This window comes from Pogona vitticeps, chromosome 10, assembly GCF_051106095.1.
Source record: "Pogona vitticeps strain Pit_001003342236 chromosome 10, PviZW2.1, whole genome shotgun sequence".
Taxonomy (NCBI): domain Eukaryota; kingdom Metazoa; phylum Chordata; class Lepidosauria; order Squamata; family Agamidae; genus Pogona; species Pogona vitticeps.
This window is the reverse complement of record NC_135792.1, coordinates 4,261,374-4,284,370: the sequence shown is the minus strand read 5'-3', so window position 1 is coordinate 4,284,370 and position 22,997 is coordinate 4,261,374. Positions and strand designations below refer to the sequence as shown.

Genomic DNA, 22,997 nt, shown 5'->3' with positions numbered 1-22,997 from the left:
CATTTCCATTGTCTTCGAACAGTCAAGAAGGAGAGAACTTTGTACCTTGGGAACTTCCGTCTGGAAATACCCCTTCTTGGTTATCGAATTTATTGGCGAATTTGAGATAAGCTTCCCAAGAGAGAACCTGTTTGACCCCAAATGGCTTCCTTAGATTGTCATGAAGTCTTGCCAACTTCCAGACATAATGTTTTCTTCCTCACAAAAGCATAATTAGCCTGCGTGTTGGCATTTTCAGTGCTACCCTGTTGTTATGCGCCATCAAGTATCTCTGACTTAGGGTGACCTTAGGAAAGAGTGCTTTCCAAAACCACCTGTCCTTATCTGCCCTGCTGAGCGCTTATAAATTCAAGCCTGTGGCTTCCTTTAGAAAGTTAGTGAGTCAGTCCATTTCCTATTTGGTCTTCCTCCTTTCCTGCTGCTTTCCACCTTTCCCAGCCTTATTGTTTTTTCCAGACAGTCTTGCTTTCTTATGATACTGCTATAGAAAGCCTGGAAATACCGCTTTTCCACAGAGTAATATTTCCCAGTTTTGCCCAACAGACTTAAGTTTTAAAATAATTTTCTTTATTTGGTTTGTTTTTCTAAGAAAAGTGTTCCAGTCCCCTTCAGCTAGCATGGAGATTCTGGGAACTAATTTTAAATATATATATATATTTCCCCACGCTGGGGGTGGGGGAATGCCACTCTCCTGTGCCCCATAGCATGTAAAAATAAATACTTCCCCTCTCTGGTAGAGAGTCTGAGGGCCAGCCCTCCGGATTACGGAAGCCCAAATTCTGGTTTCAACAAAAAGCTTCTCATGCAAATAAACTGAACCAGGAAGTGCGCCATGAGCTTCCTTCTCTGTTGGAGTTTTTAAAAAAGAGAGAAGTTGGACAAATCAGCCAGTCTGAGTAAAGCTAAACCCATTGCTGCTGTTATTTTGAGCAAAAAGAAGCCGAGAACTCAGACCCGTTCCAGAGATCTTAACTCGGTCACCACGAAAACAATTGCTAGGATACTACGAGGTGAGTAGGCGCTTAAGGCTTGACTTGTGAGTGTGTCAGTAGTTACACTACTGCGGTTTCTGGCTTTCCACGCCTTTGTTCGCGGCATGGATTACTAGTGGTGTCTGCAATGGCAACATCGTGGTCTATCTTTTAGCTGAAATATGCCCAAGTCTGGTGTTCTCCGGAAATGATGGGCTATATTTCTCAGGCTTTGAGACCGATGGCCGTGCCGGCTGAGGAAATATCACAGATATTATACAGGGTAATAAGGGGGGGGGAGGCTCAGTGATTCACACCCAGTCTTGTTGGCTCTTATTGCCACGGTTTCACCCTGAGTTATGTTAAGACCCAATGTTTTGATGCTCCGTAGGTTAAAAGGAGGCCAAACCCGCTGGTGAGGGATGGGGTTATGCACCCTATAGTTAAATGGAACATCCATGTTCAGCTGCAGTATACCTCCAATACTAGTTTGCCGGGTGGGGGGGTAAAGAATAGGGACGGGCTGTTTCCTTTGTGCTGAGAAATAATAGTGGGGTATATCATCCTCCAAGATGGCTGGATGGCTCAGTGGTTAAGGTCTCTGACTGCGAAACCAGACGCTGGGAGTTTGATTTCCCCACTGAGTCTCCCGGCATAAAAGCCAGCCTGGGCGGCCATGGGCAAGCTGTGCCATCCCATAATGCCTTCAGAAGAAGGGGATTTTTAAACCACTTCTGAGTCCTCTCTCCCTGGAAATCTCTGAAAAGGGTCACTTGAAAAGGGTCAGAACTGACTTGCCCGCACATAATGATGATGATGACATCATCCTCCAGGCATCTGGCCAACCCTGCCCTCTCCTGCTCTCTTTGGCAATTTAGGATTCAGGGTGCAGCTAGACAGCAGAAAAGGCAGTGCACCGGAAAGGGTCATTTTTGATGGGACCCATCTCCTTAAAGAGCCCCGTCCGTCTGTCAGGGAATCGCTCCCAACCATCCCCAAAAAGCAGTGGCTTAACATCTGGACCAAAAAGGTCCACCTAGGAGATCGATTGGGGTCGGTCTGGAGTGCCCTTCCCTGTTCCTCTTATGATCGCTGGGACATAGGTAGCCCTGGACCACTCTATGAGCAGCCCACGAGGCGATCGATTTCATCGTGGGATCCCACCCTTCGATTGGCAGTTCCGTCGGAAGATTTCCCCACCCACGGGGCTGAACAAAATAGTTATTAGGGGTTACATCTGGTCTAGTTAAGATGGGGAAACCCGATAGAAGGGCTGGAGCTCCTCATTCAAAAGAGGATTCTTTCAAGGGAGTTTCGGGCTAATGAGCTTTCATGAAAGTGACTCACCTTTCCACCATTTAAAGCCAATTATTTGCATGGATTTTCCTCTTCATCTGTGCTCTCTGCCCAAAGGGCGAGTGTTTGGTTCACCCCAGGGCCTGGAGCCCCTCAGGAATGCAGGCTTTGCTTGGCTACTTTGCCATTTAAACAGTCCTAATTAGAAGCACGTCTGGGGTTTTTTTTTTTGGTGGTCATGAGCAAATTTCAGCCTTTGCACAGAAAGGCTGATCTGAAAGGCCTTGATTTTCCTCTGAAGTGGCTTTGGAGGGGGTGGTGCGGAATATCCCCTTTCCTGGTTCATCTGTTTCATAGTTCCAGGTTCTGCAACCTGTCAGTGGAAGAGAGAAAGAGGTGGCTCTTTCTGTGCGTTTTGCCATCTGGACGGGCATTTCTGTCGCCAAGCTGTCACGCTTTGCTCACCTGGGAGAATTCGGCTCCTGGGTCTTTCCTAGGTCCGGCTAGGGATCTTTCCACTTGCTCCCCTGCAGCCTGAAAAACAAGGACCAGAGGCGGCTTAAAAACAAGAACAAACAAACCCACCGAGGTGAGAATGCTACCATCCAAAGCCACCTTTGAAGAATGGTGACTGCTGTGGAATAAGATGAATAATGCCTGCACCTCCTGTGTTTTTATTTCCCTGTGACCCGGGCAAAGATGATGTGAATTCCAGGTGGGAATACAAGAGGAGCAGATATTGTTGGATGAGGAGGAGGAGAAGTCATCAAGTTAATTCTGATTCATTTCAAGGCTTTTGAAGGTAGAGAATACTCAGAACACTCCCTTTTTATACAGGCAACCTGGGACTGCACAGCTTGCCCAAGGCCCCCCAGGCTGGCTCTACTCTCTGGAGGCACAGTGGGGAATCGAACTCCCAACCAGATGCCTAAGCCACTGAGCTATCCAGCCAGACAGCCAACTTATAGGCTTCACTTTAATCTCTTTCCACCGTATATCTCTTTCTAAAAAGATTTTTCTGAGGCACGTGCTGGGAAAATGCAAGCCTATGGAGAAATCTACATAGCTTTCTGTTCTATCTTTTTTAAAAAAAGAAAAACGGGCACACAGAACTGCAATGGAAGGAGAGCAGTTCTCCTCAAGAGAAAGCCAACAAGAACCTCATGTTGTACCTGAGCCTTTGGCTGTGGCTGCTGCCTGCTCGGATGAAGAGGACATCCACGAAAACACGACTGTGTTTCAAGAAGATCAGGAACAGACCGAAGGCCCAACTCACTCAGGTACTGTTTGTTTCAGAGTTTTGAATATTGGTTAAATTCCTCCGGCTGGACAGCAAAAATGCAGGCATTCACAGAGCAGAATTCGCTTCAAGTCTCCCAGATCAGTCCACCCATTTGTCTCTCCTTAACTGGCACTTACTGTCTCAGTAATTCACTCTGAGACAGTTAAAGTAGAAAGAACAAAGGCCATTTTTTTTAAATTTACAGTTGTGAACAGATCAAACAGCAAAGTGATAAACGTGACTGCTTTCCACTATAGACCTCAGCAGACTAAAGAGAGGGAAAGAGAGCAGATAGGTGGGGTTCTCTTTGGATTCAGAGGCAAAGAAGTCACTATTGGTTAGTGTTGGATAGACGGACAGCCACGCCTCCCTGCCACACCCACTAAAGCCAGCATGCGAGGTTGCAATAACTCCAACACTTTTTCCATGCTGCTTATAATTGCCACTGTATCCTACGCTTCTAGGGGAGAAAAGTTCCCGAAGTCCCAATTCTTCCATGACAACGAAAGAGCTTCAGGAGTACTGGCGGAATGAGAAACGCAATTGTCGAGAAGTCAAAGTCCTCTTTGAAATCTCGTCAGCCAGAATTGTGGACAAACCGTTCTCTAAATATGTGGTAAGGTCATCTAACGATCTTGGTCATCCCATAGTGCAGAACATGCAACCATGGGCTCAAGTTAGAGGAAGCCAGATTTAGGCTGAATATCAGAAGAAGAAAAACTTCTTAACTGTTAGAGCAGTATAACAATGGAACTCATGGCCTTGGGAGGTGGGGAGCGATCCTACTGCGGAGGCCTTCAAGAGAAAACTGGTTTAGGCTGAAAAGGGCTATCCTATCTCCCCTCTGTCTTCTTTTCTCAAAGCTAAACATGCCCAGTTCTTTCATCCTTTCCTCAGAGGGCTTGGTTTCCTGTCTTCTCTGTCTCTCAGAACTGAATCTTACCTGCCCCACTATCCTAAACTGTCTTGTTCGTACGTTTCCTGCTTAGATGTATCAAATCATCATTGTCCAGACTGGCAGTTTTGACAGCAACCGGTCAGTGATCGAGCGCCGATATTCAGATTTCGAACGATTGCACACCAACCTCTTGAAGGAGTTTTATGATGAGATGGAAGATGTTCTCTTTCCCAAGAAAAGTTTGACCGGAAACTTCACAGATGACATCATCTTAGAGAGGAAACTAGCCTTCCAGGACTATTTGAGGCTCCTGTATTCCATGGAATATATCCGGACGTCGCGAATATTTATTGATTTCTTAGTCAGAGCGGAATTGGAAGAGGGCTACAGTTGCCTTCGGGGAGGACAGTACGCCAAAGCATTGCAGGTATTTCTGGATGTCGTAGTGCTGCAAGAAAAACTCACCAAGCACAGGCCCGTTCTGGTGGTCCCGACTCTCTGTGCCATACTCGTGTGTCACAAAGATCTGGAAGATGCCAGGAGCGCATACGAATTTGGAGAAAAAGCACTGATGCGCCTTGAGAAACATCCCAGCCACCGATATTACATGCCCCTCTTGGAAACCATGCTATCTCTGGCATATGAACTTGGCAAGGACTTTGTATCCTTCCAGGACAAAATCGATGAGAGAAAAGCCAGGAAACAGCAAAATAAAATGGTGACGCTCAAAGAACTGGCAGTCTTGGAGTACATACATTAAGGATGAAATGGAACTGGCAAAGACAGGTACATTTGTTGTGATTACCATGTTCTTTCTGGGTCTTCTCATTCTCAAATATGTCAAAAGTAACCCTTTTCCGGTATTGGCAGTGCAGCAAACCTCCCGTCATAATTCTGAAAGAAAAAAATAAATAAAAACAGTGCAAATGTTGTGGACAGAAACAGACATTAGAGACAGCCCGTCATTGGAAGAGGCTGTTCCTAAATTAATGAAAACAAAGCATCTGAGTGCAGAATAGGATAGTTTCTCATTTCACATAATTTGCAAATTTTTGTGCTTTGTTTTCCAGCTTTCAGGACTTCAGCATGTGTCATTCGATGACACAGTGGTGCTGTATCTAGAAGTAGCACATCCTTGAGAGGAAAGGACTGTGGCTAGTCTCCTGTTTGATTGGTAGGAGCAATCATGCGAGCTGTTTTCTCTACTTTCCTGGCTGGTTTCCACATGACCAACTGAGCAATCAGGAGATGAAAGGTCGCAGAAAATAACTTATTCCATTTGCGTTGTCGCACTTCATCAATCACATAAGCCAATAGAATTTCGGTCTGGCTCTTTATTCTGACAAAAGCTTGCCCCAATCCACAGCAAATCATTCTGCTCTTCTTTTTGTCCCTTGGGAGAAAGCACATCTCTGTTGGTGTGGCTCACATCTTAGACATGAAGGGCTGAAATATTAGCATGCCTAGAGGGATAACATTGCAAAGTCAGGCCATGTAAATGTAATAAATAAACAAATAATGCACATTTGCCTCTTGTGACCAGAGCCTGATTTCTTACCGATGCTAATTTTCTTTCCGCTCTTAAACGCAGGCTCCTTGCATTTCTGCCGCAAGAAACGCGATCATCCTTCCGTCCTGTTGATTAAGCCATCAACCACGAGATGGCGCTGCTGCACCGATGCCGACCTGTGGCTCTCGGCGCACTTCTTCACACTGGGCACCCTTTTGTTTAAAATAAAAATCCAAACTTTTTAATGGCATAAGTTTTTTTTAAAAAAAATATGATCGGGATATAAATAATTTCTATTCCCAAAGCCTCACATTTAAATTATTAATGGACTTAATTTTTTTCCCCCATCTTCCAAAATCAATTCCATTGTGAGTTTTGGAGGGGAAAAAAGCTTTACCTTTTTGAGCGGTCCTTAAGGACACGTTAACATCTCCCTTTATCAGGAAGCGGGGGTAAAGGAGCTGGCTGGAAAGCTGAAAGAGAGAGAGAAAAATATATATATTCTTGCAGGCTTTTTAGACCTGGTGAGTTCAAAGCCCGAGACACTGCAACGCCTCCCTTCCTTGCACTGCCGTTTCCTTCTGATCAAAAGGAGCCCAAGTAAAACTCACAACTCTTTAAAGAATGATCAGATAAAGTGAGGAGGAGAGGAGTTTGAGTAAATGAACCTCTCTCTCTCTCTTTTTTTGGCATGGTCTAAAGGAAAGTGGAAATCCAACAGACATCCTCTCGTTAAAGTATGCGCCGGGGTTAATACCTTGCCCACGAAATTCACGAATGGAACTTCACTTCCAAACTGAGTGTGTCACCAAAGTCTGGCAGTGTGAAAGCATTGGGATCAGAACTTCAAACACTCCACCCCATCTCCCGTAGCTTCTCCGTTCTGCTCCCTTATGATGCTCGGTTATGATTAAATGCATTGTTTACAGGGGTTCCCAAACCTGGATCTTTAGATGTTCTTGGACAAAAACTCCCAGAAGCCTTCGCCACTTGCTCTGCTGGCTGGGGCTTCTGGGAGTTGTAGTCCAAGAACATCTGGGGACGCCCCCCCCCCCAGTTGGGAACCATGGGTTCATATGGTCATGGAAAGTCTGTAGTGTAGAAATGCATTGGTTGGGTTCGAATGGGGACAGGAAGACAGAGTGAGGAGCATGGGATGTTGGTGAGAATGGTTCTGAGAAAATGAGGAGAGGGGTGTCGGATGAGGGTTTTTTGGGAGAGGTCTGGGGGTACCGAGATCAAGGGGGTGGTCTTGCACAAAAGAGCTGGGAGCTTGAGGCAAAAGACGTGAAGGGGCAAATACACACCAATGACAACCATTGTGTGCTGTCATCAGTTGGGACTTATGGCGACACTTTTCAGAATTTCTCAGGTCTAGAATGCTCAGAAGTGGCTTCCCCTTGCCTTCCTCTAGGGGGCGCCCTGGGACTGTGCAGCTCGCCCAAGGCTACCCAGGCTGGCTCTATTCCCAGGTGGCACCAGTGGGGGGGGGATTGAATTCCCAACCTCTGGCTCCACAGCTGGATAGCTTACTCACTGAGCAATCCAGCCAGCCACACATGCAGATGGGGAGGTAAGGCTGCCAGCACTGAAGGAGGAAGAGAGTTGACGCTGAGGCTGTCCTCCTTTGGACAACCGTCCGAGAAGGCAGGATTCTGCTGGGAAAGGTAGGAGGCAGGAGGAGAAGAGGAAGACCAAATATGAGATGGAGGGACTCCCCCAAAGGAAGCCACAGGCTCGGGTCTGCCCGAACTGAGCAGGGCGTTACAGGACATTTTCATGGCCAACAGACATGGCTGCTGAAGGAATGGCTGAGCTTGCTAGGGCAGAAATGAAAGGAAGAATTTCGGGGGGTGGGGAGCCAGCCGAAGGACCACCCATTGCTCAAGAACACCCAATGCTGCTGCCGGCCCAGTAATGGAAGACGACAGCAGCTGCAGTGGCGAAAGGAGAAACTGGCTGGGCAATGCGCTCCTTCCCACGAGCAGATGCCTCCTTCTTCCCCCGTATCAAGAACACCCTCTACACTTTCTCCAGAGATCGCCACAGGTTTCCCGTGGTCTTGTGGGCTCCCAGAGGCATCTGGTGGGGCCACGGTGAGAGACCAGAAGCTGGCCTGGGGGGGGGAGCCTTGGCCTGATCCAGCCCCGGGCTCTTCATAAGTTCTTCCACTCTCTTTTGAGCACCGAGAGCCCAGTGCTATTATTCTAGAAGACCAACAGCAACATTTCCCCCCCTCTTTCCACAGACCTATTTTACCCCCCCTGCTAACACCCGTCCCCCACTCATAACGATGAAATATTTCCTTTTTTTAAAAAATCATATCGTTCCTCAAAGGGGGGAAAATACCTTGAAGGCATCTGACCCGGGTTCTCACCTGGAAAGAAGACCGCAGACTGCTCTTGGTGCCTTATTTTTGTTGCTAAACCATTTCCCCACGGAAAAGGGCCCGTCCCTCCCTGTCCCCCTCACTGATTTTACCTGCCATTGCTGCTGAAATCTCTTGTTTGCCGAGAGAGAGAGAGAGAGAGAGAGAGAGAGAGAGAGAGAGAGAGAGAAAGAGAAAGAGAGAGAGAGAGGAAACCAAGGATGCACGCTGGATGCAGCATCATTAACAATTTTTTTAATACATACAAGCAAATCTGGCAACTTTAAATCATGTTCCTTTCTTTGAAACACACCACAGACTGTCTTTCTTCCTCACTTTCTAGTTAGCAAGTCTTCATAGGGTCTTTAATACTCTTTCTCCTTTTGCTGTGATCAAAGGAGTCGCTCTCCGTTTGCTTGTTCCTCTGATAAGTGATAAAAGATGCCATGGAGACTAATGAGAATCTGCCTCCAGCTTTCTTCATAAAGCCCCTGTCGAAAAGGGAGGGGGAGGCAGAAATCACAATGCATCATCAAACCTTTTAGGGAGGGGGGGAGAGAGAAAATGCTAGGTACAAAGTCGTTGGGAGATACAGGATGGAGGGGGCTCCTTTCACAGAAGAGACAAAAAAAGTACACGGGATAATAATGAACAGGAAATGTTGCACCAATCAAGAAACCCCATCTAGATAAGAAGACGAGGGAAGGAGAAGAAGATTATAGTTCTTTCGCTACTTTTTGGTGTTGCAATGGTTGTCTGACGTTGGGTCTTTATTATGAAAGCAGTCACGTGGGTGGCTAATTCGCTGGGTTTTTTTCTTTTCCTTTCCACTGGTCTAGCCAACAGAGGTTACCGATTTGAGTCCAAATCATGGGGGGGGGGCAGCCCAAGTTGAGTTCAAGTCAAGTCACCAATGTGACTCAAGTCTGACTTGACGATGAACCCCATCCCTGATTCATTCAAAACTTTGAAAGAGGTCTCCAAGGTGTGGACAATTACCGTTCAGGACCACGGAGAGCTCTTTGGAGGTTCAAACAAAAAAACTCAAGGGCGGATTCAAGTGCCATCCCTGAAAGCAGAGTCACCAGTTACAGCCCAGTACAACCACTCAGGAACCCCGACCTTCCAAACATCTCAAAGAACCAGTCGTGGGATCTGAATGCTAAGGAGACCTGCAATGAGCCATCCTTGACCCGATGCTCCCTTGGGGTGGTGGTGGTGAATGACAGCATCCATTATTTGAACCCAGAGGAATGTTGACCTACACGATACACAATCTTTACAAACTTCAGTTGGTTTGGAAGTTATTTTACAGCATTTTCAGCGGACAGGGGCAACATCTATTCCAAACAGCAAAAACCGAAGCAACTTTCATTAGAAAAAAAAAACAAATCCTTGTATGGAAGTCAACTGGGCAGCAGGTTCTCCAACACTGACGTTGCACCAGCATCCTATGTTCTACCTAAAATTGTACACTTAAGGGCCCTGAGCAAGCTGCCGAGCACAGTGGTTCTCAAACCGGGGTCCCCAGATGTTCTTGGACTGCAAGTCCCCGAAATCCTGGCCAGCACAGCAAGCGATGGAGGCTTCTGGGAATTGCAGTCCAAGAACATCTGGGGACCCCTGTTTGAGAACCACTGCTGTCTCCTCTCCGACATGTTGCAGCCACCTCCCTATATCAGCCATCTGAGGCAACCCTTTCAGTTTGCCTAAGAGGCAAGGCCGGCCTTGATTATGAGAGCAGACACATATCAGGGCACTGTGTTATCTCTGCCTAATCTCCATGCCATGAACAACTGAATTTCTGTAGATGAGACCATTATTAAGGGCGTAGCAGCAGACTATAACAAGTTCAGTTGGTAATCCTAAGCCCCTCTCCTCTACATGCACATTCTTCTTGAGCTTGTCCAGGGACAACCCGAGATGCTGAGCGGCTAGAATGAAAAGTCAGCAGATGATGGGGTCAGTGACTTAAAAGTATCTCAACACTAGCCATGGGCCCTGGGCCCTCAGCAATGTATGTGGATAACAAACACAATCAATTTGTCGATTCGTTGAAGAATATTCGTATATTCGTATATTTGTATTCGTTGAGTCGTTATCCTTGATGAATCACGAATCAAAATGAATTGCCTTTTTTTTAAATTTGTCCCCATCTCTAATGTGGATAACAGACACCACCTCTTGGATTCACACAGAGCTGAGCTCCAGGTGAGGAGGAAGGCCAGGAGCATCAAGAGAAACAACCGGCGAGCTGTATCTGCTCTTCCCCATCATCTACTGCCCAAGGTGGTGGCTGACTCTCCCACCCTTTTGACTCTTCTTTTTGGGACCCCACCTGAGTCAGTGTCTTTATCTTTTTTAAAAAATCCTGCAATTGCTCACCCCAATTAAGCCCAAATGTGGAGGAGAGCCGGTGGAGGAGAAACCCCAGCTTCCCCTGCAAAAGGAGAGAAAAGCCGATAATGCTGATGATGGCTTTTGCAGCAATATATTAAGCACCAATTCCTTGGGAAAAAAATTAATATGCCACATATGGTTCGGCGAGGAACTTGAAGCAATTTGGAGGAAGAAAGGCCATTAGAGGCTTTAAGCTCATTATACAAAGCAAAAGCATCTTTGGGGGAATATTTGTTTTATAAGGAAACCTATTATACTTCCAGAGGAGTGCAAATTATTAAGGATTGGGAACAGATGGAGGGGAGAGGAGTCTTCAGCCTCATTCAATGCCTCTAGTTTTTACGGTTTGCTTGAACAAGCAAGCATGCAAAATCGTCGTCATCATCATCATCCAAATGAACTACTGAATAAGCTCAGTGGCAGAGCTGGAAGTTGGGAGTGCGATTCTCCCACAGGGCCTCCTTGACAGGGGCTGGCGTCAATGATCCAGAGGGTCCCTCTAGCTCTGCTCCTCTGAGATGATGATGATGATAAATCAACCCTAAACTGAATTAAAGGCAGTATAGCCTCCCAGGGAATGTCAACTGTTACTTGCTTACGGTCTATCAGAGCCATGTTTTATGGGTGGGCTTTAAGGGGTCATTGGGTGATTCCATTGTGACTCAATGAGAAATGGGAAACATAATTGACCTGGGGCTTGTTTTCGGTCATCTAAACATGGAGCCAAAGGGAAATCAGGTAGGCCTTCCCCACTCACTTCAGCGGACGTCACTTTGATGAACTAAAGCTACCTGAAAGATAGAGAGAAAGTCCAAGACAGAGAATATTACTATTTGAGAGACCTGTGGTTTAGCCGATATGAAGCTGGAGGATAAAAGGCAAATTGTAGTCATGTGGGTTGTATTTTTTTCCACCCTTCCAGAGCCCCTTTGCATAATACTTGTGCACTGGATTCGGCAACTTGTGTAGGATCAGGTGTGTAAATGAGAGCCTGCCATCAGGGGAGTGCTTACTCGATTGCCCTTAAGACACGTCACAGAGTTTTGAATTGCAGATAAAATTCCATTTTGCTATGCAGCAGAAGTGCAGAGACCCCCAGAGAACAGCTACAAGCTCCCCAGATAATCCACTCCTTTCTCATTACCTGGCCTTTAAAGTCTCAATAACTCACTCTGAGACATTTGTAGGAGAAAGAATAATTTAAAAAACACATTTATTTACTTATAGTTGCTTGAAATTACAAACTTTGTGTATGCCGCTTTCTCTACTGCACACATACCTAGCAGTTAACCAAACAGATCAACAGCAACAAAGAACACTGCCACCAAAGAGAGGGAAACACTCGGGAGAGGGGAGGGCTCTCTTCGAATTTGGAGGTGGGAGGGAGTGGTTGGTTAGTGCTGGATAGATTGACAGTCACCCCCGCCCAATCACACAAACCACAGACAGCAGGAGAGATTGCAAACAAAACTCCAACAGTTCACAGAAGTGAACTGGATTCTGGCCTGTGAGATTATCTTAATTCAAATCCCCAGCAAAAGAGGAAAGGGCTGGCTGTGGTCTATTCATTGATTTATTTTTTAATGGGAAAGTCCACATTTTTTAGAGGAAATCTAATGCTTCGAATCTCTCTCTTTCTTTTTCTTCCCCTGAAACATTGCCCTTTGGACATTGTCGTTCTTTCCTGTCCTTAGTTTAGAAAAAAAAAATGAGAGAGGCACATTATTCCTTTGATACGAGACAGGAACTAACTCCAGGGGCGGATCCAGACCAATACCTGCTGATTTGCCAGCTCGTGAGTTTTTAAAGTCTCCTCCACTGCTCCTGGCACCTCATGTCAGCAGCTGACAGGAAGATCTTTCTCTGTGAAGGGCGATTTACACAGCAGGGTGCCTGCAAAGTGACTGCCTCTGGTACTGGGGAAATATATGAGAGTCAAATCGTATAGAAATGAGAAACGGGCGAGGGGCATCTTTTCAAAAAAAAGAGAGAGGAGGAGGAGAAGCATGAGAGACGGAGCAGAGCCCAAGAAGAGAGAGGAAGAAAAATGTCATCCGAATCGGTCTAGTGTGTGTGTGAGAGAGAGAGTTAGGGTGTGAAGGTTGCAATTTTTGTCACTTCTGGAGTAGTGAGGTGCAATTGATATCCTGGTGACCACACAACACTAATGTGGACCTACAATTTCAGGGCTTTAAGGCTTGAACTGCGATGAGGGGCCCTTTTGTAACTAGCAACGAAGTCCGGGTAAACATGGTCATCTTCTCCCATGGGGTTATTCCACAACAGATCACTGCAACATTTTTTTAAGAACTGTGGACTAAAGTCACTTCCAGGGCCTCTCCGGATGACCCTCCCGTTGGTCCATTTCTAGGATTTGCTGCTGTACGAACGCCGAAGGAAATGGACTCGTTGAGGACAACAAGGTGTGAGGAAGTTGGGACTCAGACTTGGCTCACAAGCTGAGTCTATTTTTTGGGGGGGGGGATCGAACTGAATCAAGTCTGAGTTGAGTCCAACTTGAGTCGACGGTGTGACTTAAGTCCAACTTGACAACAAGACCCAAGACTCGAATCCCAAACTCTGGGAAGTTGGAGCTGAAAGCCTTGACCTCCAGGTTGGGGAATTGACTGATGTTAGGAAAGTGTGAAGGCAAGAGGAGAAGGGGACGACAGAGGACGAGATGGATGGACAGTGTCATGGAAGTGACCAACATGATTTTGACCCAACTCCGGGAGGCAGTGGAAGACAGGAGGGCCTGCCGTGCTCTGGTCCATGAGGTCACGAAGAGTCAGACATGACTTAACGACTAAACAACAACAAAAGAAACATCTGTGACTCTGCACTTATTGCCTCTTGCAAATATCTGTTGCCTCTGTAAAACAGTAGGGCTGGCCCTGGCTAGAATTAGCTGCTGATGAAGTTCTGGACCTATGAAAGCGTAACGTTGTCAGTGGTGCTTGGTCTTGGACAGCATTTGCCTCTTCAGACGTGGTGCGCAATGCTCCCAGGAGATAAAGGTGCGACACAAGAGGCTTGGGCCCACCAGATCTTTCCAAAACAGGTGCTCCGAGATGCTCAAAATCTTTGCATTTAGGTCCCCCTCAGAAATGCGTCCCTCCGCACTCGCTCATATAAGACTCTGGTTCCTCCCACCAGCCGCTGCCATTAACGATAAGATCGGACCGATAATTTAAAAGCCAGCTCCTTCATTCGTGGTGACATTTCATGAAGGATCAAACAAACCAAATAATAAGAATAATCTTTGCAGAAGCCGGGGAGATAATTTTACACTTTTCTAGCTGGACCGCATCAGAGAACATATTTTGCAAAGGGGGTGGGAATCAATGGGAGAAGAGTTTGATAACAGAGAGAACGGAGATTGATCCATTTAGATAGACAGAACCCGGCTTCTTCTTCGGCTCAAGCGATCAAGATTTCCTCCACTCCCGCACTTTTTCCGGGAGTTCTTAGAAACTGCTTCAGCCAGAGAATGTGAAATCTCATACAACCGCAGCTGTATGCCAGTTCTTTAAACAATCCTCAAGCGTTGCAGCCAAACGGGCCTCTGAAGTTCTAAATCAGCCGGGGGAGAAAATATTACAGAGGGACGTGGGATTAATATCAGCTAACTTGTTAAAATTAGTCACGGACGTAATTAAGAGCATGCCCGAGACTGTCCATGGGAAAGCAAGGTTTGCACAGAAGTATTTCTGGAGGTAAAGTTATACATTGATCCCCAGTGATAATGGGATAATGCGGTGAGTTTGCTGGCAGAAATACAGGGCAGACCAGAAGCTAACCAGGAAAACTAATCAGTTCCAGGCTGATATATGTACATATATGGAATCATTTTGAGCTGAATACGTATGTGTACATAGCCTCCATAGAGATGTGTGTGTGTGCGCGCGTGCGTGTGTGTGTGTGTGTGCGCACGCGCACGCACGCATGCACACACACACACACACACACACACACACACACACACACACACAAGGCCACGCAGGCCATCCTTCTGAGAGGCCCAGTGGGGGAGACAAACTTCCAACCTCTGGCTCTACAGCCAGAGACCTAAGCCACTGAGCGATCCAGCCAGCTCTAGGGTTTGCCCTATGTACCCAGTGAAAGCAGTGACAGATATGGAGGCAGTGACAGATTGTACTTTTTTGGGCTCCATGATCACTGCAGATGGAGACAGCAGCCACGAAATTAAAAGACCCCTGCTTCTTGGGAGGAAAGCGATGACAAACCTTGACAGCATCTTAAAAAGCAGAGTCAACAAAGGTTCGCATAGTCAAAGCTATGGTTTTTCCAGTAGCGATGTATGGAAGTGAGAGGTGGACCATAAAGAAAGCTGACCGCCGAAGAATTGATGCTTTTGAATTGTGGGGCTGGAGGAGGCTCTTGAGAGTCCCCTGGACTGCAAAAAGAACAAACCTATCCATTCTGAAGGAAATCAACCCTGAGTGCTCCCTGGAAGGACAGATCCTGAAGCTGAGGCTCCAGTACTTTGGCCATCTCATGAGAAGAGAAGACTCCTTGGAAAGGACCCTGATGTTGGGAAAGTGTGAAGGCAAGAGGAGAAGGGGACGACAGAGGATGAGATGGTTGGACAGGGTCATCGAAGCAACCAACATGAATTTGACCCAACTCCGGGAGGCAGTGGAAGATAGGAGGGCCTGGCGTGCTCTGGTCCATGGGGTCACAAAGAGTCGGACACGACTAAACGACTAAACACACACACCCAGTGAAAATGGAGTGCTTCCACTGAGCGCTCCATCTGCCTGTTTCACATGGGCTGAACTATACCACCCAAGGCTGAGGGGCTTGGAAGAAGCAGCAACAGCACTGATCCTTTGCCTGGAGGATGCTGGAAATTCGAAGCCTAATATTTACCAGTTCTTCTTGGGAGATTAGCTCCGAGATCTTCTGCGTCTTATCTGTTTTTGGCCCTTATTCAAGGCATGTCGGTATGCGCATGCGCCGAGGCGCATGTGTTTCTTTCCTCTGCCTTTTTTTTTTTTTTTTTTTTTTGCAAAAGATACAACTGGAAATGCATTGATGTTCCACTTCATACATCGGGAGGTTGAGCCCCTGACTTCAATTAAGCCTCATTTGGAAGCTTTTCTTTCAGCTGTCATTTATGAACCTATGTTGGTTTTTAAGAGGGTGAAACTGTCAAAAAACACTGTTGTTTTTTTTTAAAAGAGGCCTGAGTGACAGCTGTAACCAGGAGCAAAAAGCCGCGCCATGTCTAAGCTGTCAAGAACTCAGTAAGGCGTGAGGAATAAGGGCTTGCTCGTCTGCCTTCTGTTTCAAAACGGCAGAAAGTCTGAAATAAAAGGCGAGGTTGAAATCAGCATCTCATTCTTCCTATTAGCTCCTCAAGAGAATCTGGAGCCTCAGCCAAGCTACAGTTCCTTTGACAATTTGCGCTCCTTCTGCTATGGTAATGCTCTGCCAGTTTTATAGCATCTGAAGTTTTGTTCATTTAAACCACGGCGGTGAAGAATGATGGGAATTGTAGTCCAAAAATCTGGCCGGCCCCTGATTGGAAGAAAGCTGTTCTGACCACTGCACAGACGCCGTCTCTCTGCAATCAGATCCCTCCTTTTGGGGAAAAAAAACTTAACTGGAACTTAAGACAATCAAGCACTAACACGAAACAAGACGTTAAAGTATTGAAAATAGGACAATGTTTTGAAAAATGCCTCCAGCGTTTTATTTCCAACCTATAGGAAGGTGCACTGTTTCTGCAGCAGCTCTCTTTATTTATTTACTTCCCCCCCACCCCACCTAAATGCAAGAAATGATCTCTGCACATAATAATGTATGTATTTATTTAAAAAATCCTCATAGAAATCTTTCTGCCCTTGGCAGGTGTCTTCCAAAGGGCGTCAACCCCGTCAACCCATATCTTACTGTACCAGAGAGCTGCCTGCAAAGATCTGGAGAAATATCTTAACCCACTCTTCCTCCAATAATGAAAATAAGAACTTAAGCAGCGAGGGAAAGCTTTCCAATGGTTTTATGACCCAGTACATTCCCTGGGTCTAGTTTCCCTGCTGCAAAAGTCATCATTCTCGTATTACTGCCCTCAGATTGTTTTCTGTCCCATCCCTAACTTTATAGCATGACACCTGATGGCATTTTAACTGCTATTCTTGTTGTGCGCTCTCCGGTTGACTCCAACTCATGATGGGGAGCGTGCCCGAATGTCCTGTTTTCAACAGCCTTGCTCAGCTCTCGCAAACTTGGGCTTCCTAGATAGATAGATGGATGGATGGATGGATGGATGGATGGATGGATGGATGGATGGATGGATGGATGGATGGATGGATGGATGGATGGATGGATGGATGGATGCTCTTCTTTACCTAGGCAAAGGTTTCCCTTGACATTTAGTCCAGTCGTGTCCAACTCTAGAGGGCGGTGCTCATCCCCATCTCCAAGCCGTAGAGCCAGCGTTTGTCCAAAGACAGTTTCCGTGCTCACATGGCTAGCACAACTAGACACGGAACACAATGACTTTCCCACCGTGGTGGTACCTATTTATCTACTCACATTTTTACATGCTTTCGCACTGCCGGGTTGGTAGGAGCTGGGACAAACGATGGGAGCTCACTCCGTCACATGGATGTGATCTTACAACTGCAGGTCTTCTGACCTTGCACAGCACAGAGGCTTCTGCGGTTTAACCCGCAGCGCCACCACGTCCCTACTTTATCTACTCTCCATTTACATTTTTTTAAAAAACAGCTTGATACCTAATATTTTAAGGGAAAACTTCTTACCCCCTTTCTATCTGTACATCAGAAAGAAAGGTGCAGAAAAACAGATTGATTAACATTTGGAGGCATTTTCCTTTCTGGAAAATCAAAGCCGGACCACTCTGAAGTGAAGGACAAAAAAAGAGAGAGAGAGAGTCCCAAATGTTAATCAGTCTATTTGCTGCTTCTTCTCTGAGGTTAGAAAGAAAGGGTGGATGGATTGGGGGGGGGGGGGTTGTGCATCGCAGAAGATGCTGCCATTGTGTTTTGCCTGGCGAGGTGCCAGGAAATACCTGGAGGAGCTCAACTCCAGCGGCACTCTGACCAGCTCATTCTTTTCACGCCTGCAATTCTGAACAGCACATGCGATTAAAAAAAAAACATACCAAAAAAACCCCTCTATTGCACGGACTGTGACTAATGAAGAAAGAAAGGAAGAGCTTTTAAAAAGAAGACTTTGTGCGCAAACTCCTTTGATAGTGGAAGGCCGGGAAGAAATAGTGAAGCCCACCACCATTTTTTACTATCCTGGAAAGAATGAGACAGCCAACTCGTAGAGCATCATGTTTTCGGCATCATGAGGGCAACCAGTTTGCTATTCAATATTTTTTTTCCTTGCAATTTTTTAAACACCTTCCAGAAATAGAGACCCAGTTTTGTTTGTCTCATCCACCAAAATAATTTGGCTCCATTTGAGGGACTACGTCTCTTGAGTGGCAGTGGTGGGGGGTGGGAAGCACCACTTATTTCTCTTCCTTTTGTTTATTGGGGAGCAGAACACCTCAGGACAGCCCCGAGAGGAAGCCTGAAAAGGCGCAAAAGCCAGAAGTCTTTACCATTCCCTCAGAACGCGCACTAAAACTGACACCATTTCAAGCACCAAAGGCTTTGGTCTGTGTGCAGAGATGTAAAATTTCCAAAAAAAAAAAAAATCTCCATTTTTTTTCAGAAAAAAAATGGGGAAAACTGTCTTTCTTTTTTCAGTAAAAAAAGAATTTAAAAAAAAAATTTTACATCTCTCTCGGGGGGGGGGGATGTTGAAAGAAAATGCATGCCCTTGCAGGGGAAGGACGGCTTCAAGTTTCATGATTCGGAGGCATTGATTGGGGCTAACCACAAAAACAGACATTTAATGGCAGGGTTAAGACACTCAGATCTGCTTTTTTCAGACACATGGAGCATGACCTTTGGGCCACAAGCTTATATACAAAGTTTTCACGGGGTGATGGGGCCAAATAGTGAGCTTCTAAGGAGACAACGGCCATGATCAACACAGGTCGCAAACATTCAAGGCACTGATAATGTCAATCTCCTGGAGAGAACTGTTAATGCTCTCAACGTTTTGAGTGTTCACTCCCCGTGTGAATCAGCCGATTGCCAACTTCAAAGCCTCTCATCCGGTCCTAATGTGCAATTGTCATTCTGTTGGTCCCATCTCCCAACACCATCCTTTTAAAAAAATGGAGAGGAGTCTTGTACAAAGCCTGGGAAATCATCCAACGGGGGAGGCATGGGGAAGAGGGAAGAGCCACTGGGAGAGTGAGGAGCAAAAGGATGGAAGGGAAAAGGGTACCATGTTTCAACTACTCATTCAGGTATTCTGTACACAGCATGGCGAGAAGGTCCACCAGGAAGCATAATGTCTTGGGTGGGCCCCATCTTCAGACTAGACAAATATACATGGGCCCCATCTTCAGACTAGACACACCCTTGAATGCATTCTAAATAAATCTTTATATTCTTTTCACCCAATTTTGGTGTCGGTTTGTTTGTTTTGAGTCTGACAGCGACGCGATGAAACTCTGCTGAAGACCAGCTGCTGGGTGGGTATGAAAGCAAACAATGGCTTTTAGGTTATCCACCCTGTCTTAATGGGTATTGGTTGGTTGGAGCGGAGGCTTTGTTCCAGAGAAGCGGAAACCCGCAGCCGTTGCATCAGAACAATCCATACGAAAGACCAGCTTTTAAACCAAGCCACCCACTTCTAAGCTGCCCCAGTGGGTGATTTTCAGTCAATAAATACCAAGGGCTGGAAAGAAAATCTTTGTCTCAAAACAAGGCAGGAATATGCTGGGGAGAGCTAAAACAGCCCTCTTCTCTGTTCCTTCCCAAGGCCAAAATAACAGGCCCAAACAGAAGAAAGAATCGGTATTCAGATACAGAACAAAATATGTTCAGCATCACAGAATTAACTAAAAATGTGCCAGTCTGGAACACACGCTGATTTCTTTATCTCTTCAGATACTATGTATAGATCTGATTCTGGGGTTAAATTTGGATTTCATTATGTTTGGAAGAGACGGGTGGAGATCTATAGGAATGAAGTGACCCCTAATACCGTTAATCCTTTGGACTGTGCCATTTTCCTGTGCAGTTCTTCACTCAGAAATATGGCAAAAAGATAAACATTGGGAGAAAACGTGCATTCACGAATGCTGCAGTTAGGGGGCGCTGTGAACAAAACGTGTGCAGAGAGGACCTGTGGCTAGCAAGAAATGCAAATTTTCACGTCTGTGGACTTTTCATGCACAATTTCCAGAGAGGACAGACTTCAAACAGAATAAACTAAAGTCCTGACCAGCAAATGTCCCTTTAATTTCAGCGGCTGTCCTTTACATACAAGTACACCTGGATCCACCTCGTGCATTCAGCATGCTGGTGGCTTTTGGTAAGGGTCACAAAAAGTTGCTTTTCTGACCCGTCACTGCCAGCATCTCTCACCCAGCATGGCTAGAGGCTCTGCAGACGGAGGAGGTAGTTTTGCCAATACTCTGAAAGGCTTCCGGAGTTTCAGACACGATTTTTTTTCCTAGCTGTACCTCTAGAGCCTCTTAGTATTTCATGGGTGATCTCCTATCGAAGCACTTATCTCAGTCGGAACACCCCCACAAGTTCCTTCACACAGAGGCAGGCCTATATGGAAAGACAAACGATGGCCCTTCAGGAGCCCAGGCCCTCTCTTTCACCTTAAAGACTGAAATCCTCTATTTGAAGAGTGAGATCTGTCCAACCTAGGAGGGACATCAAGAGAAGAGAAGACCCAGTACTGCTAAGAGGAGCTGAAGACAACAGGAGCAAGGGAAGAACAAAAGAAGAGATGGATTGGCTCCACAAAAGAAGCCACTGGCTTGAGCAAGACTGTTGATGGGCGTTCGGATCACTATTCGGTGCGGTCCCCATAAATCAGTGTCAAGACAACCTGGCTCTAACATCAAGCTTTCCATCCCCACCACCTCCTCTCTCCTTACCTGCCTTTCATAATGTCATGGCTAAAGCAGAGATCGTTGCCTTCCTTAAGAGCATTTGATGCCTCTTCAGTGTGGTGTGGATAGAGTAACAGACTAGGGCTCAGGAGACCTGGGTTTGAATCCCACATGGCCATGGAAACTCTACTGGGGTGTGTGTGGAACTGGTCAAGCCACTCCTTAAGGAGCTTGCTTCCTTTGAAAGCCCCATTAGGGTCACGGTAAGTCAGTTCTGACGAAGGCACACAACAACAACAACAATGACAACAATCATGCTATTCCCCCAACACAGATTTTGGAAGGGCCCCATCGCGTTTGAGCTGTAGTCCAAGTGAGCTGATGTTGTAAGGAATAATCAAATTTGAACCGCCGATTTGGAAAGGGCCCTTTGGATCATTGACGCCAACCCCCGTCAAGGCGTCCCCGTGGGGGGGGGGATCGAACTCCCAACCTCTGTCTCCACAGCCAGATGCCTAAACTCCCAAACTATCCAGCACTTCTGCATACATTGCTCTTCTGCAAAAGGATTCGGGGGGTTTTCCCCCTGCATTTTCTGCAACAGATTACACTTTAAAAGGACCCATAAGGGTCTCTCTTCACCCTCCTCTGCTGCTTCCAGCTGACATTTTCACTCTCCCCCCCCAAAAAAATACATGGGGGGAGCCGGGTATTTGTTCAAACCCTAAGTTCGAAACCAAGATACTCCCCCCCCAAAAAAAAACACACCACCCCTTTCAAAGTTGTCCATAAACCGAAGACCTGCAAGGGGTCGCTTGCCAGCCCTTCCTCTATAGACCGAAAAACCTCAAAAAGTTCTTTCTTGCCAGCAGTCCTGATCCACTGACTTAGATGTTGTTAAAAAGCTTACAATATCAGCAGGGTAACGGCAGCCTCCATTAGAAACATGATACTAAGATGCTGATTAAGACCAGGAGGGGGCTTTAATCAGTCGTAGCCATATGCTATTTAACTTAAGATGAAAGTGCAAATGATAATCATTATTTCAGAAAGGATGTATTTAAAAGAAGAGCCAAACAGCGAGTGGCATCTTTTTATCATTAGAGTTTCTCATGCAGGCTCTCTCGTTCTCTCTCTCTCTCTTTAAAAAAAAAGCCTTATAAGCTTTTATGAACATCTGGATTATTTCTTCATTATATGGGTTTCCAGTGATATTATGTTTGAAGTTCCTCTCTCTCTCTCTCTCTCTTCGCTCTCTCTGAGCAGAGCTAGGCTAAATTTCTAAATAAACAATTAATGCCTATTAATTACAGTTTTCAAACTGGTAAAATTATCCTTCATTAAGTTAATCACTTCTATTTTATCTGCAAATTGTATTCACTCTTTCATAATTCCTTACATCTAAAGCCTTCCTCTCCCCCCCCCCCCCCCTTTCTCATGCCAGGCTTTTTCTGATGCACGCATGCTGTTTGTCGGAAAAGGTTTTATATCATTTTAAAAAGTTTTTTTTAAAAAAAAGACCTTTCTGATTTTCTGTGGAAATGTGGACATCTACTGTGGAGACACACACACACGCACATGCACATGGACGCACGTACACACACACGCACACACACGCACACACACACACACACACACACACACACACACACACAATCTTGGTTTGTTTTTAACAAAGCTATACTCAATGGAATGTGGGATCTCCTCCTTAAACGAGAGGTGAAATCAGACACCCCCCAAAAGTCTGGACCTCATCTTTGTTGATGAATCTCCAGCTTATCGTGGGTTTGTATGTGGTGAGGAGAAATGTCAAGCTGGCTGAAAACAAACTCACTAGCTCCATCGTTTGGCGCACGATGAATGGAAGGACGTGGTTCGTACCTTCTAACCTTTATAACAATCTTAAAACTGCAGAGCTGGAAGGGACCCGGTAGATCACCAAGTCCAGATCCTTGCCAAGGAGACCCAGTGGGGGAATCAAACTTCCAACCTTAGGCTCCACAGCCAGAGGCCTTAAGCCACTGAGCTATAGCCAAAGCAAGCCTTACTGGATGAGTTAAGAGCACCCTTCGTTGAAGACCCAGAGGTGTCTATCAAGGGTGTTTATTTATTTTTATTTAATTATTTATTTTTATTCCACCCAACGGGTGGCAAGGCCGGCTACTCTGGGCAGCAAACAGATCAAAATAACATTGCATAAAAATATAATAAAACAATAATAAAATTCACATGACATCCCATACAAAAAGCAATTTCTAGACATTTTGGGTCTGGGTTAGGTTTTTTTAAAGGAGTGGCTGAA

The 22,997-nt window shown here is 45.9% G+C and overlaps 1 protein-coding gene and 1 long non-coding RNA gene across 5 annotated transcripts; one reads left to right on the top strand and one right to left on the bottom strand.

Moving 5' to 3' along the window:
• Positions 1 to 828: 828 nt before the first annotated feature.
• On the top strand, positions 829 to 6,202 carry SNX20 (sorting nexin 20). Of its 4 annotated transcripts, none has more exons than XM_072980611.2 (5): positions 830 to 1,010; positions 3,362 to 3,547; positions 4,014 to 4,165; positions 4,539 to 5,233; positions 6,039 to 6,202. In XM_072980611.2, exons 2-4 carry the CDS (start codon positions 3,385 to 3,387, stop codon positions 5,205 to 5,207), a joined length of 984 nt encoding a protein of 327 aa, XP_072836712.2. In that variant the 5' UTR covers positions 830 to 1,010; positions 3,362 to 3,384; the 3' UTR covers positions 5,208 to 5,233; positions 6,039 to 6,202. The 4 variants fall into 4 exon arrangements, with proteins under 4 accessions (XP_078236578.1, XP_072836712.2, XP_072836711.2 ...); XM_072980613.2 differs by lacking the exon at positions 830 to 1,010 and adding an exon at positions 2,983 to 3,069 and having other exon boundaries at positions 3,378 to 3,547; XM_072980610.2 differs by lacking the exon at positions 6,039 to 6,202 and having other exon boundaries at positions 3,378 to 3,547; positions 4,539 to 5,975.
• LOC140702178 (uncharacterized) lies at positions 5,776 to 6,820 on the bottom strand. Its single transcript, XR_012081250.2, has 3 exons — positions 6,355 to 6,820; positions 6,006 to 6,169; positions 5,776 to 5,910 (listed from the first exon to the last, which is right to left on the bottom strand). It is a non-coding gene; the product is annotated as an uncharacterized LOC140702178 (long non-coding RNA).
• Between the last annotated feature and the right edge of the window lie 16,177 nt (positions 6,821 to 22,997).

What these genes read in the sequence shown, in the direction of transcription:
- SNX20 (XM_072980611.2), top strand. Translation starts at nt 3,385, where the DNA reads ATGGAAGGAGAGCAGTTCTCCTCAAGAGAAAGCCAACAAGAACCTCAT. An exon ending in CGAAGGCCCAACTCACTCAG is followed by an intron (nt 3,548 to 4,013) that starts GTACTGTTTGTT and finishes CTACGCTTCTAG; the next exon opens with GGGAGAAAAGTTCCCGAAGT. An exon ending in AACCGTTCTCTAAATATGTG is followed by an intron (nt 4,166 to 4,538) that starts GTAAGGTCATCT and finishes TTTCCTGCTTAG; the next exon opens with ATGTATCAAATCATCATTGT.